This window comes from Pongo abelii, chromosome 22, assembly GCF_028885655.2.
Source record: "Pongo abelii isolate AG06213 chromosome 22, NHGRI_mPonAbe1-v2.0_pri, whole genome shotgun sequence".
Lineage (NCBI taxonomy): Eukaryota > Metazoa > Chordata > Mammalia > Primates > Hominidae > Pongo > Pongo abelii.
Window position 1 is genome coordinate 54,515,045 of NC_072007.2, and position 14,733 is coordinate 54,529,777.

At 58.9% G+C, this 14,733-nt stretch overlaps 1 protein-coding gene across 3 annotated transcripts; it reads left to right on the forward strand.

Moving 5' to 3' along the window:
- Window positions 1-50: 50 nt before the first annotated feature.
- On the forward strand, window positions 51-12,525 carry GATD3 (glutamine amidotransferase class 1 domain containing 3). 3 transcript variants are annotated; one of them, XM_024239322.3, is made up of 7 exons: window positions 51-919; window positions 1,183-1,235; window positions 3,119-3,232; window positions 4,241-4,360; window positions 7,342-7,434; window positions 10,059-10,215; window positions 11,634-12,525. In XM_024239322.3, the coding sequence occupies exons 1-7, from the start codon at window positions 779-781 to the stop codon at window positions 11,760-11,762; spliced, it is 807 nt and encodes a 268-aa protein (XP_024095090.3). In that variant the 5' UTR covers window positions 51-778; the 3' UTR covers window positions 11,763-12,525. The 3 variants fall into 3 exon arrangements, with proteins under 3 accessions (XP_024095090.3, XP_054398592.2, XP_024095091.3); XM_054542617.2 differs by having other exon boundaries at window positions 10,059-12,525; XM_024239323.3 differs by lacking the exons at window positions 10,059-10,215; window positions 11,634-12,525 and adding an exon at window positions 8,283-10,052.
- The last annotated feature ends 2,208 nt before the right edge of the window (window positions 12,526-14,733 follow it).

The window sequence follows — 14,733 nt, forward strand, 5'->3', positions numbered from 1 at the left end:
ATGCCTGTAGTCCCAGCTACTCGGGAGGCTGAGGCAGGAGAGTCGCTTGAACCTGGGAGGCGGAGGTTGTGTTGAGCCGAGTTCGCGCCATTGCACTCCTGCCTGGGCAACAAGAGGGAAACTCGGTCTCAAAAAAGAAAAAAAAACCCAAACAGAATCGGCGGCCCACTTACCCCCAGACTAACCCAGATGAAGCCCCTGGGTGGAACTGCAGTTTCCAGGATGCAACATCCCGGCGTCGGTAAAACCCGGAGGGGTCGCTCCGCCAGGAGACAGTATGAAAGCGGAGGGGTAGTCCTGACCCCGCGTGGGTCCTGACGCCGAGATTATGACGAATGGCCATTTAGGAGGATGTGGACCCTGGGTGCTCGTGCTGGTGAGTTAAGGATGAGAGGGAGGTAAGGTAACAAGCCCCAGGCTGAGCCGCCCCGAGGCAAGGCTGCTCCGCGGATGGCGGGAAGGGCGCGCCGCCTGTGGAGGCGTCCGATGAGGGCGGGGCTGGGAACCCCGGGAGTCACCAGCATCCCTCAACCTCGAGCCCGAGCCGTCAGCCACCACCGGAAGGAAAACACGGTTCCCGAAACTCTACCCGGAGGCTCTGCGCAGGCGTGGCCCCGCCCACCGGGGGCACTCACGGGATAGGGCTGAGACGGGGGCGGGTCTTGGCTCTGCCCCGAAGGCCGCGCAGGCGCGGTCCCGACAAGCAACGCGTTTGTCGACGGGTGGGTGCGCACGCTCTGTCCCGGCGTGACCTTCCGACCCCGCTGTCCTCACCGCAATGGCGGCTGTGAGGGCCCTGGTGGCCTCGAGGCTCGCTGCGGCATCTGCGTTCGCGTCCCTGTACCCCGGCGGTCGGACGCCTTCCCAGCGCGCAGCCCTTCACCTCTCCGTGCCGCGCCCCGCGGCCAGGGTTGCGCTGGTGAGTGGACGGAGGGGGTGAGGTCAGCTCCCGCCTCCAGAGATCAGCCTTCGCTGTTCTCTGCCCAAGGTCGGCCCCTCTTCCTAGGTCCGCTCCCGCCGCCCCAGGTCGGCTCCTTCACCCCGAGTCAGCTTCTGTGGCCCAGGTCGGCCCCATTTTCCCGGGTCAGCTCCCGCCGCCCAGGTCGGCCCCTTTCCCCCGAGTCAACTCTCGCCTCCCAGGTCGGCCCCTTTCCCCCGGGTCAGCTCCCGCTCCTCTCGCAGGTGCTGTCTGGATGCGGAGTCTACGATGGGACCGAGATCCACGAGGCCTCGGCGTAAGTCCTCAGGAGCAGCTGGTCCTCCACCCCGGGGGCCTCGAGAAGGCCTCTTTACCAGTGAAGTTTACTCTTTTTTGAACAACTTAGAGAAAGCATGTATTTTATTTTATTTTTACTTTTTGTCTTTTGAGACAGCGCCCAGTCTGGAGTGCAGTGGTGCGATCTTGGCTCACTGCGGCCTCCGCCTCCTGGGTTCAAGCGATTCTCCTGCCTCAGCCTTCCGAGTAGCTGGGACTACAAGCATGCACCACCACACCCAACTAATTTGGGTATTTTTAGTAGATACGGAGTTTCACCATGTTGGCCAGGCTGGTCTCAGACTCCTGACCTCAAGTGATCCTCCCGCTTCAGCCTCCCAAAGTGCTGGGATTACAGGCATGAGCCACTGCACCCGGCCGAGAGAGCTTGTATTTTAAATACCCTATTCTTGGCTAAAAAAAAGCAAAAATGACTCGCAAAACCCAGGGAGACACTAAGGAAGAACAGTTTTTAAGTGTCACCTAGAGGTGATCACTCAGCATTTCACTTGAGTGTTTTTCAGGACACACACATTTTGAAAACACTGAGATCACGCTCACCCATGTTTTGCAAGTGTTTCTGACGCATGGGAAGTAATTCCCATTCATTCAGTTCTCAACATCATTTTAACAGTTGGTATTTCTGGGTCCTAGACAGGTTACCGTTTATATAACTGGTCAGCTGTTGCTGAGTGGTTGGTGGCCTGATTTCCTGTGTTACTGGAAATGACTGCAGGCCTAACCGGTAGGGCAGGAGGCCACCACACATGCCAGGTACCTGTAGTTCCCATGTGGTTCAGGGTGAACTGGAGAGGGGAGAGCTGGGTGGTGGCGAAGGGGTGTCAGGCCATGGAGAGGGGCCTGAGCCTGGTGGCTTTGTGGGCGGCCCGCCTGCGCCGGTTGGAGTTGGCACTAGGCAGAGTGAGCTGGGGGAAAGGGCCAGGATGTGTTTCATGATTTGGCCTTAGTGGGTTAGAAAATAGCCCCGAATAGCTTGAGCCCTCCCAGGCAGAACGGCAGGTCACTGTGTCTGGGGTGTCTGGGTGGATTTCTTATGGGTAGCGGAACCCAAGTGCCAGGGACAGGTGCTGACCTCTCCCTCTGGCAAGTCACTGCACTTCATGCCTCGGTTTCCTCCTCCACGTAAGGGGCACTGAGGGCTTAGTATGTGGGTGGGCTTAGCGACCTATCTCTTGTTGGCGCCGGGAGTTGCGGATGCCAGCGTGAGCCCTCGTAATGTCAGCTGTTGTCCCCAGGAGGAGCTTCTGTTGCCCTTGCCCTTGGGGAGATGGAGCTGCCTGGCCTGTGGTGTTGTCCTGGGGTCTCTGTGTCTCTCCCACCGTCTGTGATGGGAAAGTTGAGGGAGACTAGAAATTGAACTAAGTAGTGACTGAAAGCCCCGTCACACCCTCTGTGCACGTGGCACTCTTGAGCACACTGCTGCTTCTCACTCTTGGTGCTTGCAGCAAGCAACTGGAGGAGGGCAGCCAGGCCCTGGGTGTAGGCAGAGCACTCAGCAGCCGGGGACCCGCATGCCTCCAGGCTGTGCCCTCAGTGGAGTCACCCGGCCCCCATACCCCAGTTTGCAAAGGGAGCTGTTGGGACCAGCTGATCTCCATAGCCTACTTCTGAGGGTCTGTCATAGTTGTAACCCACCAACCGACAGTGAATTGGAATGGGGGTGTGGGGGATATTTGGCTTGGTATGGAACCAACCATAACTTTTTGCAGAGCAAGTAAGATATTAATATACATTAGGAATTTGCTCCTGGCACTTAGCTAAAATCCTGTTTTTAAAAATGTGTTAACACAAATCTGAGTGGGGCACGTTTTGAAGAGTTGTCTCTGGTTTTCCCCCGTGCAGGATCCTGGTGCACCTGAGCCGTGGAGGGGCCGAAGTCCAGATCTTTGCTCCTGACGTCCCTCAGATGCACGTGATTGACCACACCAAGGGGCAGCCGTCCGAAGGCGAGAGCAGGTGTGGGGGTGGGATTGGAACTTGCTTCTTGTCCACCTCCCACGGTGCAGCCTTTTTTTGCTGGCTTAGCGTAAACCAAGTCTTGTGTGGAAATGAACGTCCTTCTGAGCAGCTGTGCTCAGGCTGTTCTGGAAGTAATGCTGCTAGGGCTCAGGAGTGCCTTCCTTCCAGTACTCACAGAAGGAGTGAAAATGGCGACTGTATCGCTTCCCACTGAGTAAAGCTGCTCATACTTGGTCTTGAGCAAAGATGGTGTTTCTCAGTTTGGTCGCCCACCTTCTTCCCCTGTCTGGGCTCCAGATCTGTTTTGCTGGTTCCCAGCAGCATGTCTGTTACTGCGGTGTGTGTGGTTCTGGCCTGTGTGGCCCGAGATCCCCTTCCCTTACCCGTCCTGCCCGACAGCCCTGTGCAGGCCATTCCCAGCTGCCTTCCAGCTGGCTTCGGACCATGAGAGGTCGGGGCTGGAGATCCGAGGAAGAAGCCATAGCCGCCTCCTGGGGCTGTGCTTCTCACCAGTGGGGACCCCTGTGATTTCTTTTCCTGCCTGGGACCCTGGCTTCTGCACCTGGACTTGCACCTTCGGCCCCCACACCTGGGGGCTAGCAGCTTCCTGCGGTGGCTGGCCTTCGGGTTGCTTCACTGGTCCTGAGTCCTGGCTTCTTACCTTCCCCCCTGAGTCCCACCGTCCCGATGAATGCACAGAATTCTGTCTGCTTTAGACACTCGGAGAGACTTTCGTTTCCCATGGGCCTTGACTGACGGTGCAGAAGATTCAGAGTGATTTGGCGCAGGTTCTGAAGTGGTGATCTGAAGAGCCCAGCATAGATTTAGCGTTGCTAGAACCATGTTGCCTTTCCAGGTAGTGACCAAACATGCTGACCTGGAAGTAAATCCCCGTGTGGCTGAGAGCCACGTGTGTGGAGCGTGTTGCCTGTGGGCTGTGCCCCTGCCCCGCTCCACAGTCCTCCACCTGCATGCTGAGGCTTTTTGCCCTGTGTTCTTTCCCAGGAATGTTTTGACCGAGTCTGCGAGGATCGCCCGTGGCAAGATCACAGACCTGGCCAACCTCAGTGCAGCCCACCATGATGCCGCCATCTTTCCAGGAGGCTTTGGAGCAGCTAAAAACCTGTGTGTATTTGAGCTTCGAGGTCTCCCGCTTTCCATGTGGAGCAGATGGGAAGGGGGTGCACCTGCCTGCTGTCCGATGTGGGCAGTGGAGCAGCGATGGGACGGGGTGGTGATAGGAGCAGCCTCTGGGTTTAGGGTCTGGGCAGGGCACGTGCCTGCCCTCTGACTCAGGAGCCGTTCTTCGGGTTGGGTCTTAGGTAGCGTTTTAGCGAGACATGCTTTTTTTCTGCTTCTCTGCTGCCTCTTCTCTCAGCATTCCTGGTACCCAACAGCTGTCAGAGTGGGTTTGGGGATCCCTCTTATCTCATCACTGTGCTGGTAGGTCTCATCACATTGAAATCAGTCTCTGAGTATTTACTCCTTGCAGGTACCAGTTTTTTCTCTCTCTCTTTCTTTTTTTTTTTTTTTTTTTTCCTGTAGAGATGAGGTCTTGGTCTGTTGCCCAGGCAGGGATGCAGTGGCATGATCCTAGCTCACTGCAGCCATGATCTCCTGGGCTCAAGCCGCCATCGAGCCTCATCCTCCTGAGTAGCTGAGACTCTAGGCGCATGCCACCATGCCCATGTTTTTTTTTGTGTGGTTTTTTTTTTTTTTTTTTTTGTAGCCATGTATGTAGCCCAAATTGGTCTGGAACTTCTGGGCTCAAGTGACCCTCCTGCCTCCCAAAGTGCTGGGATTCCAGGCCTGAGCCACCGCGCCTGGCCCCAGTTCTCTTATGGAAACTTAAAGGATCAGAAATGGGTTTCCTTCTTGGTAGTTTGGGCGGCGGTCCTGACAGGAAGAAGGGAGGCCGCCTTGGCATGGCTGTTAGGGTTGTTTCCATGGTAGCTGGACCGTGAACCGTGGAGGCCTGGCCGGCTCCCACACGGTGGCGTCCTTGAGTTCCAGATCTTCTTTCTGTTCTGTGTCTCCTCTCTCTCTTTGCACATTCATGGAGGTTCTCTGGGCACTGCCCCCATGGCCCTGCCTGCGAGGTGGAGGTGGTGCCGGGCTGACCCTCCAGGGACAGCTCTGCCACCTGCAGGAGCACTGGCCACAGTGCATCTGAGCGTGCAGGTGGCTTCTGTGCCGCAGTGTGGGTGGTAGCCCCAGCAGGGCTGGCGCCGGTCGGCAGCTCCTGTTTCAAGGGCAGGTTGGAGGCTGGCTGATCGCTCACCCCACTCTGGGTAGCCTGCACCCAGAGTCGAGGGGCAGGCAGTCTCCATCCGAAGAATGCGCCCCTCCTTATCCCGAAACCTCAGAGGTCGCCTTCCTCAGATGCCAGCCGTTTTCTCAGTGCCCTTGGCCGTGCCCTCACCCCTCTCTCTCACCGGAAGCCCCACCCCAGCCTGTCATCCCCCCACTCCTGAAAGCCAGCAAGCCTCGTCGGTGCCACCCACACCCCTGACCTCACGCAGCCCCACGTCAGGCTCCATCTTTTGTCCAGTTGTCCCCGCGTTGCTGCCGTCTCCACGAGGCTCTGACCACTGACACCGTGTGTGGCGGGGCGCAGGGGCAGCTGGAGGGTGTGCTGGTGGCTACGTGCCCTGGCATCGCTCCTTCACGTTTTGCCAACCCAGAGGCACAGGCTTGAGGTGTGTGGTGGTTCTTGGGGTCAGTGGGTCTTGGTCTTGGTTTTCAAGGTGTTGATGGGCCCTGGGATTGACGTGCCCGTGTGTCTGAGTCCATGTCCCCTGGGCGAAGCTCCCATTTTCACTGATCTGTCCAGAGCGTTCTGGGTGAGCCTGCCCTGCGTGTTCATGGTGCAGTGCACTCTGCTGAGCTGCAGCCGTGGCCACTCTGCACCCTCTGAGACAGTCACCCATGGGGACGGCGAACACCCACTGCCTCCAGAAGATTCCCAGCACTCTGCCAGCAAAGACATGTGGAAAATGCTGGGGCAGAGGACTGGGGTGCGTGAGGGTGGCGTAGAGCCCAGGGGTGGGTTCGTGGGAAGCTGTGTCCACTTGTAGATTTGGTGGCATTGCCAAATCACACGCCTCATGGGCAGTGTGGAAAGACCTCCCGTGCCCCACGTGCCCTCCACAGCTCCTGCTCCTTGGCCTGAGGCGTGGATGCTGGTGTCGCAGGTAAACTGGCGTTTCCTTCACGGTCATCGAAGCAAGAGTGCTTGGTATGCCTGGAAGCCGATTGCGTTTCTTTTTTCGGGAACTCCTGGAGTTTCCTGCTGCCCCTTTGTTTTAAGGAAAAACTCTCACACTGTGTTTCTCCCCTTCCCACCACAACAGTCGTCCACACAGAAGGTGGGTGTGAAGGGTCTTCCCCATGCACCACGCAGGGGTCGCTGCTGCCTTCTAATTCAGTTCCAACAGTATGGACCTGGGGTAGCGTCTGATCGCACGGGTTGAGGGCTCCGTCCCCAAAACTGCCCTCTGACACACACCGGTAACAAGTCTGAGCCTCTGGAACTGACCGATTGGCTTCAAGTTGGGCTTCCCACAACCCCGTTTGCTGGAGTGGCTCACAGTGCTCAGGGAAACATGACGTCAGCATTCTCCCCCAGGGAGTGGGGGACCCTCTCAGGAGAGGGTCCTGAGACCCACAGTCAGAAAGGTGGGGAACATTAGAGTCCTGCTTTGGGGCAGGTGAAAGGCGGGCAGGAGGTCAGAGGCTGCCCAAGGCCCAACACAGCCAACGTCGTAACAGAAAGCTAAGAAGCACCACGGGAGTTAGGAGCCGGAAACCGGTGTCTGAGTCTCAGCACCGCAGCCCAGCTTCCGCCAGCTGCTTCGGAAGGTTCCAGGGCGTGGGTCCTCTCGTCCTGGTGGCCTCCTGCTGCACCACTTCCTGATCCTCCTGCTTTCTATGCTTCTTTCTGTTTAAAAAACAGGAAAATATGTTCACATCAAACGCGCATATGTGCAGCCATGCCCATGTCCCTTGCTGCAGCTGACTGAGGGTCTGGAGCTGTGCCTAGGAAGCCCCCGAGGAATAGACCCTGGTTGTGAGGCTGTCTGAGGAGGCCTTTTGTCTCCCGGTAGGAGCACGTTTGCCGTGGACGGGAAAGATTGCAAGGTGAATAAAGAAGTGGAGCGTGTCTTGAAGGAGTTCCACCAGGCCGGGAAGCCCATCGGGTGTGTACAGCCGCGCAGGCCTCGGGGAGTGAGGGAGGAGGGTGCGTGGGCCTGCAGCCTCTGTTCTCAGCCAGGAGCTGCCGCTGATCTGAAAACTCACAGCTGATTTTCTTGTTTTAACTGAGGGGATTTCACACGATGTCACTGGTGACTTAACAGGAAGGAGAGGGCACACTTCACTTCCCTAGAGGAGACCTGGAATTCTCTTGGCTCCCAGAGGTGTCCCTAGGCAGTCCCTCAGGACCGCTAGCCTTTACCAGACCCCTTCTCCCAAGCCCCTTAGCCACAGTACCCCCAACCCCGCTGACTTCTGGCCAGTCACTGCAGCACGTGCACCATCCCTGATGCTGTCCACTCCCAGCGGCCTCCCTCCTGGGGAGCCACAGCCGACCACGCCCCTTTGTCCCTGCTCAGACAAAGCCTGGGTCCTGAGGCTGGCGGCACGAGTAGGGTGCCCACTCCTTCATCCACGTAAGCGCCTTGGCTTACGTGGCGGGTCACAGCCCCGCAGGGAGTGTGTGCTCTTCACCGTCTGCTGCCGGGAAGTCACTCTCAGATGTGTGAGGGTGACCCAGCAAGGCCGAGTTCCGCCTCGGCAGGTGTGATGCTTCCTCGAGCCTCCCGGCATCTGCTGCTTGGTGGTCCTGGAACGCGGCACTGCGCTGCGCTGTCCAGGTCTCAGCTGTGTCTGGTGCTGGCAGGGCGAGAGCTGCACTTGCGTTGATGAACATCTGTGAGGCGCACTCGCAATGGCCGCTCACTACCGGGTTCTGTCAACCCAGCAAGGATAAGGCTCTGTCGGAATCCTCTGTCTGAGCGGGGCTGGGAAAGACACTCCCCACCCACAGTCACTCACTTAAGGAACTGTCTGGTCACCGTCCAGGGAGGCCCCTAAGGCGGAGCCACGGGAAGAGGTGCAGGCTCAGAGCTCCCGAAGGAGGTCCCTGCTGCAGCCGCATCACAGCCGGGGTGAAGATTTCGCCCACGGTCTCCACCTCGGGATCCCGTGCTTGTCAGAGAAACGTTCCCGGGATGAGCGCCCAGAGGGAGTTGCCCATGGCCCTTTCTTTTGTGACTAATTCAAAATCTCGGTGAAACAAGACAGCCCCTAGCAGGTGAACCACTGCCTCTGAGCATGTGCGGGGCGCAAGCCCATCTCCCTAGTCCAGCCATGAAGCTCTCCTGAAAACTGCAGGGCACAAGCCCGTCTGCTCCCCGGTCCAGCCACAGGGCTTCCGTGCACGGTGACCCACAGGCTCTTTTCCTGAGGAAACCTAAATCCTTAACCGCTGCAGCTTTCCCTTCCTAAGAGAAGAAGGGGCGTGGTGTGGTGTGGCTCTGTGGCCGAGCACACCCTTTACATGCCAGCCTGTCTTGAGGTCCCTCCTGCAGCCAGCCCCACCCACCCCTCAGCCTGGTGCCAGAGGCCTGCGTGGCCAGCCAGGGGCTGTTAGGCGGCCTGGCCACTCACTGCTGGGACCCCTTCCTTGAATGCAGTAGTTGAGGTGGGCGCTGGGCTGTGCCAGGAGCCGCTGTGGCATCTGTAGCTGGCACTTGATGGCCGGGCGGCTGCACGCAGCATCGGGAGCTGCTGAGAACCTGCTTCCCGGACTTCCTGCCTGCTCAGAGGGCGGCAGGGGGATTTCATCTCATAGGCAGCCAGAAGCTGCTTCAGGACATGCAGTTTTTCGGGGCAGGTTTGTTTTGAGAGTATCGCTTTGTTGCCCAGGCTGGAGTGATCTTGGCTCACTGCAACCTCCGCCTCCCAGGGTCAAGCAATTCTGCCTCAGCCTCCCAAGTAGCTGGGATTACAGGCACCTGCCACCAGGCTGAACTTTTGTTAATTTTAATAGTTTTCGCCATGTTAGGCTGGTCTCGAGCTCCCGACCTCAGGTGATCTGCCTGCTTCGGCCGCCCAAAGTGCTGGGATTACAGGCATGAGCCACTGCACCTGGTTGTGAGATGTGTTTTTAAGTTTCGTTACAGCCCATGGTAGCAGTTTCCACCTGGGCCTATCGGGAGTGGGTAGGGCTGTAGACAGCGGGAGGAGGGATGAAGGAAGACGGGCCAAGGTGTGGGGTGTTGAGGGCAGGATGGGGCCTGACAGCTGTGGGCTACACCACAGGTTGCCAGGGGATGGGGCTGCTGTTTAATGAGGCCGTGACCCTTCCACTGTTGCCCCTGGGTGGCCATGAGGTGCTGGACAACACAGGTCACTGAAGGCCCTGCTGTGGGCACAGTGCCTGGCACACAGAGGGGCCTCTGTTGGCTGGGCAGGGAGGGGTTCCTGGTGAAGCAGAAGCAGGTCCCAGGGGTGGGTGTGGCAGGACCTTGGGGCTTAGCCCATGGCTGTTGGGGGCTCACCTCGGGGGTCGTTGGCCTGGTGCTTGAGTGCCTGCAGGGAGTGCTCGGCGGGGAGTGGGGCTGAGGACACTTCACTCTCAGCCTTGAGTCACCTGGTGCCACCTCCATCACATCCCATGGGCCACAGCCTTCTGGCAGCCCAGGCTCACAGGGGGCAGGGACGGCAGGGCTCCCGTGGCAGGGCAGCCTGGGGTCGTGGCAAGGGTAATTTCTGTTCTGCAGGCCATGCAGCCTGCCTGACCCATGTTCTCACCTTTCAGCTTGTGCTGCATTGCGCCTGTCCTCGCGGCCAAGGTGCTCAGAGGCGTCGAGGTCACCGTGGGCCACGAGCAGGAGGAAGGTGGCAAGTGGCCTTACGCCGGGACCGCGGAGGCCATCAAGGCCCTGGGTGCCAAGCACTGCGTGAAGGAAGTGGTCATATCCTTCCTGGTAGCCAGGCCCGGCCTGCCGTCGTGCTTGTCCCGGAGACGTGCATAGGGATGCCCTTCCCTCCGGGCTGCCTTGGTGGGTGGCCTCTTCACTGGCAGCTGCACCTGCTGCTCTCCCTGTGGGGCCTCCCCCGGTGGGCACCATGGCTATCTGTCTGAGGGCATAGAGCAGATGGCTGTGACAGCCCAGCTGGTGTGAGGTGGGTCGCAGACACACGTCAGAAGCGCAGCTTTGGTGCGTGGTTGGCAGATCCAGGTCCCTAGCCTGACTGTTGAGTCTGCTCAGCAACCCCCAGGCAGCAACACTCGGGGCCCAGCCAGGGGAGGGTGAGGAAAGAGTGTGCGCAAGGTGTGGAGGGAGAGCGGCTGGGCGTGCAGGAGGCAGGGGCTTCCTGAGATGCTGGGGGAAAGCGGCCGGGCGTGCAGAAGGGGCTTCCTGGCTTTATTTGGGTGGAAGTTCTCAGGCCAGTTTGGGTGGCCAGGTGATTCAGCCAGCCTCGTGGCCTCCAGCCCCTTCTGTTGAGGTGTGTCCCCTGAGTTCTGAGATGATGGACCAAGAACGCCAGTGGGGCTGTTGCCCAGGGAGATTTGGAGGGAGGCTCATGGAAGGCCCTGCCTGGATCTGGGAGAATGTCCATGTGGGCCCATTTGAGAGAACAGAACACTCCAGGGTGCCGGAAGGCACTGGAATGAGTAGAGCATGGACCTGGTCCCCTGCAGGTGTTGTTCCGAAGGGTGCAGTTCCTCTCAATAGGGTAGCTATTTACTCACAGGCAGCTTCGGACGTCAGGCCCCGTCTCCCTCCCTGCGGCTTTCCTGCCGGGCAGGAGCGCAGGGCAAGGCTGGCCCCAGGCCTCTGACTGCTTTCAGGAAGATGGGGACACATGTCTTGGGTGGTGTTGGGGAGGCTCAGGTCTGTGGGCTGGCCGGCCCCAGTTGTGCCACATGCTGCCCTGTTGCCTGTTGCCCTGCAGCATGAGGACCGGCTCCCTCACGGCCAGTTCTTCATCTGAAAAGTGGAGGCGCTGCCACTGCCTCCCGTGGTGGTTGTGAGGACCCCAGGCATGTGTGCGCCCCCATGGCGGGGCAGCTCGTGGCCATGTATGGGTGTTGGGCCTGTGTGATGCTGGCATGAAAGGTGCTCCGTTCCCTGGAATTTCCCCCTGCTTTCTTCCTCTAGAATGCATGTGAATTGGGAACAGGTTCCTTCTTATGTTGTTCAGCAGCATAAATCATACAGAAAGCGGGGTCCTGCCCACACAGACTGCACCAGGAGCGAGTTCTCCTGTTCCAAGTTATCTGAGAACAAAGTTAGGACATGCGGTGAGGGTGGGGGAGGGGCTGGGGCTCCACACCTAAAAGTCCCTCGGGTCCGTGGTGGGTGGATTTTTCCATAACTCTGCACACGAAGCTCACGTGGACCAGAAAAACAAGGTGGTCACGACCCCAGCCTTCATGTGCGAGACGGCACTCCACCACATCCACGACGGGATTGGAGCCATGGTGAGGAAGGTGCTGGAACTCACTGGAAAGTGACGCGCATGGACGAGGGCCCAGCTAGGCGCCAGCACTTGGCCTTACCCTCTGGCTGAGGAGCTGTCGGCTGCTTTCCATCCAGCTGGGAGTCTGGCAGGCCCTTTTTTTTTTTTTTTTGCTGAGACCTGCAGGCGTTCTCTCTGTAAGGAGAGTGTGCTGCAGTGCATGGGGGATGTTTCTTCCCGGGCATGGCTGGGCTGCTCTCACATACAGAGGCCGAGGGGCCAATTCGTTCTCTGCCACAGGGACTTGCCTCACTGTGTCCCAAAAACAAATGGCAGCCAGCTTTTCCAGAAATAGAAAAGTCTGCCGTCTGAGGTTTTATACTTCAGGTTAGTTAGTTTTTGGAAGGAAGAACATTTTTAGGTTTGCAAGTCTCCTCATCAGGAAACCAGAAATACCACATTTACGGACCATGAAAGGTTGGTTCTTGACTCTGAAGGGACTTTTCAGTTAATCAGCGTAAGGGGGTTTCTAAAGCAGGCAATCCCTGTAGCCGCAGAGAATAAACGCCTTCCCAAAATGGCAACTTCCCACAGCCATGTTTCAGGCCTGCTGAGACTGCTGAGTGAGGAATGGCAGTGAGGTTTCTTCAATTAGTCTCAGTTCTCTTAATTTTCAGGAAGAAAGGGAAATTGCAGCTCCTCAGCCCCCAGGATTGACCTCTGGGGAGTGATGGTAGCGTTGGGGCCAGGCCGTGGGTTCAGGTGTGGCAGAAGCTTGCAGACGCGTCTGAAGGGAAATAAAGTGTGTTGGTGTTCGAGTTTGTGCTGTGTTCATCTGTGTGTGCAGGGTTGTTTGGGGAAGAAAGCATTTGGGGTGGGAGTCAGGTGTTTGCACACTTCACTCAGTGTCACATATCTGTTGCCTTTTGGGTCTGTCTCTGCCTGAGCAGCCAGGGCCAGGCTAGCCTGAGAGGCCCCACGCTGGGTGGGTGGCAGGAGCTGCCCAGCGTTGGGGTGGCGGTGTGGGAAACACCCGCTCTGGCTGCTGGCATGGCTGTTCTGTGTGGTCTGGTTTGCACCTCCCTGTGTGTCAGGTGCTGGGCCCGGAACGGGTGTGCAGGCCCTGGTCCCGCAAGACTCGAACCCTCAATTGCACTGGTACCCACCACACCCCCTTGGCCCTCCCCACCCGCTGCGTGGAATCAGCGGATTCATTCTACCGCCTTGAGAGGGCGTGGGGGGCCCATGGGTAAGGCAGGAAGGCCCCGGTGCACCCCGCATCGGGTCTCGGCCTGACACTTATGGTTCTTCCTCCGTGGGAGCTGGGTTCTCCAGTAGCCTTCCTCCCACTGAGGCCGGGCCTCAGGAAGGCCTCACGGGCACCCACACCTGCTGCACACGCCCACAGCACTCTTTGCCTTGGGGCCAGGATTACCCTGGCCCAGGCAGCGGAGGAGCCTCCCACGTCCAGGGTAAGGTGGGGCTCCTCCCCTTTCTCATAGGCTGGTATGGACGCATTTTGCATGGTCGGGGGGGTGGCGGTGGTACCCGTATACCACGCATGTTTATTCACGTGTGCGTGAGTGTATGGAAAAGTGCACAAGTCACAAGCATTCACTTTGGGGTTTCCACAAATATGCCCAAAACCATAGCTCGGGCCTGGAATGGTGGCACTGTCCCCAGCCTCCTGTAGGCACTGGCTGCGTGCTTGTTTGAGCTCTCTCTCTCTCTCTCTCTGTTTCTTTGAGGTGATCCAGTGTGGCGCCCCACACGCAGGTGCTTCTGCTGGGCCAGGCCTGTCCTCACCTGCATCTGCCCTTAGCCCAGGTGGCCCTGGGGGTCCTTAGTGTCCTCACTTGCGGATGAGGCTTTGCTCCGCCCGGGGCCCTGCAGCTTGTAGGGCTTGGCTGGGACTCAGCTCCGGGCAGCACAGCACCAGAACCCCAGCCCTAGAAATAGATCTTGGGACGTTGGGAAGCCCAGAGAGGGGCCGTGACAGAACCGGAGAGCTCGGTCCTGGGTTCACTGGACAGTGACTCTGGCTGCTGCGTGCCAGGTGCTTTCAGGTACCAAGGGCACTGTCATGAGCATGCCCTCGTCCTGGAGCTCAGGTGGGGGCAGCCAGTACGTGGCCCGGCGAGCCATGGAGTTCCCCCGGCAGTGGTGGGGGGGTGGACATGCTGGGAAGGAGGATGGCAGTGCCAGGCATGCATAAAGTGATCAAGGAAGGGGACGGGGGTCCAGTGGGAACAGGAGCTAACCAGGGGTTCAAGGTCAGGGCGTGGGGAGGGAGGGAAGCTGGTGACATGCATGGTTCCCAGGACCAGCTCCTCCTGCCATCCCAGAGGCCTCTGCATCCCACGGGCTGTGCACCCTGGAACGTGGTTGTGGCTTTAGGCGCTGCCACCAGGGGGCGTGGCAGAACTGTCTTTGGGGCTGACCATGGGCAGGCGGCCCCTCACCAAGCTGCTTCCTGTTGGCGCCATCAGAGTCTGGGCTACCCTCTCCTGAAGCCCTCCCTGGTTTCCACATGCCCCACCCCTTTGCCCTGTCCCTCTTGTTTCCTTCCAGGGCACCTCCTCACCTCCTGTCCAGGTCACCAGAGCTCCAGCTGTGGACATGCCCCATTCCCCCATAATCCTTTCTTCGTTCTCCATTTCTCCACCACTCCCAGCTCCCCCACCATTCCCAGCTGTTCTATACTCAGTCCCCTGCTCCACACTCAGCCCCCAGCTCCCCCACCACTCCCAGCTGCTCCACACTCAGCCCCCAGCTCCTCCACACTCAACCCCCAGCTCCCCCACCACTCCCAGCTCCTCCACACTCAACCCCCAGCTCCTCCACACCCAACCCCAGCTCCCCCACCACTCCCAGCTCCTCCACACTCAACCCCCAGCTCCCCCACCACTCCCAGCTCCTCCACACTCAACCCCCAGCTCCCCCACCACTCCCAGCTCCTCCACACTCAACCCCCAGCTCCCCCACCACTCCCAGCTCCTCCACACTCAACCCCCAGCTCCTCCACA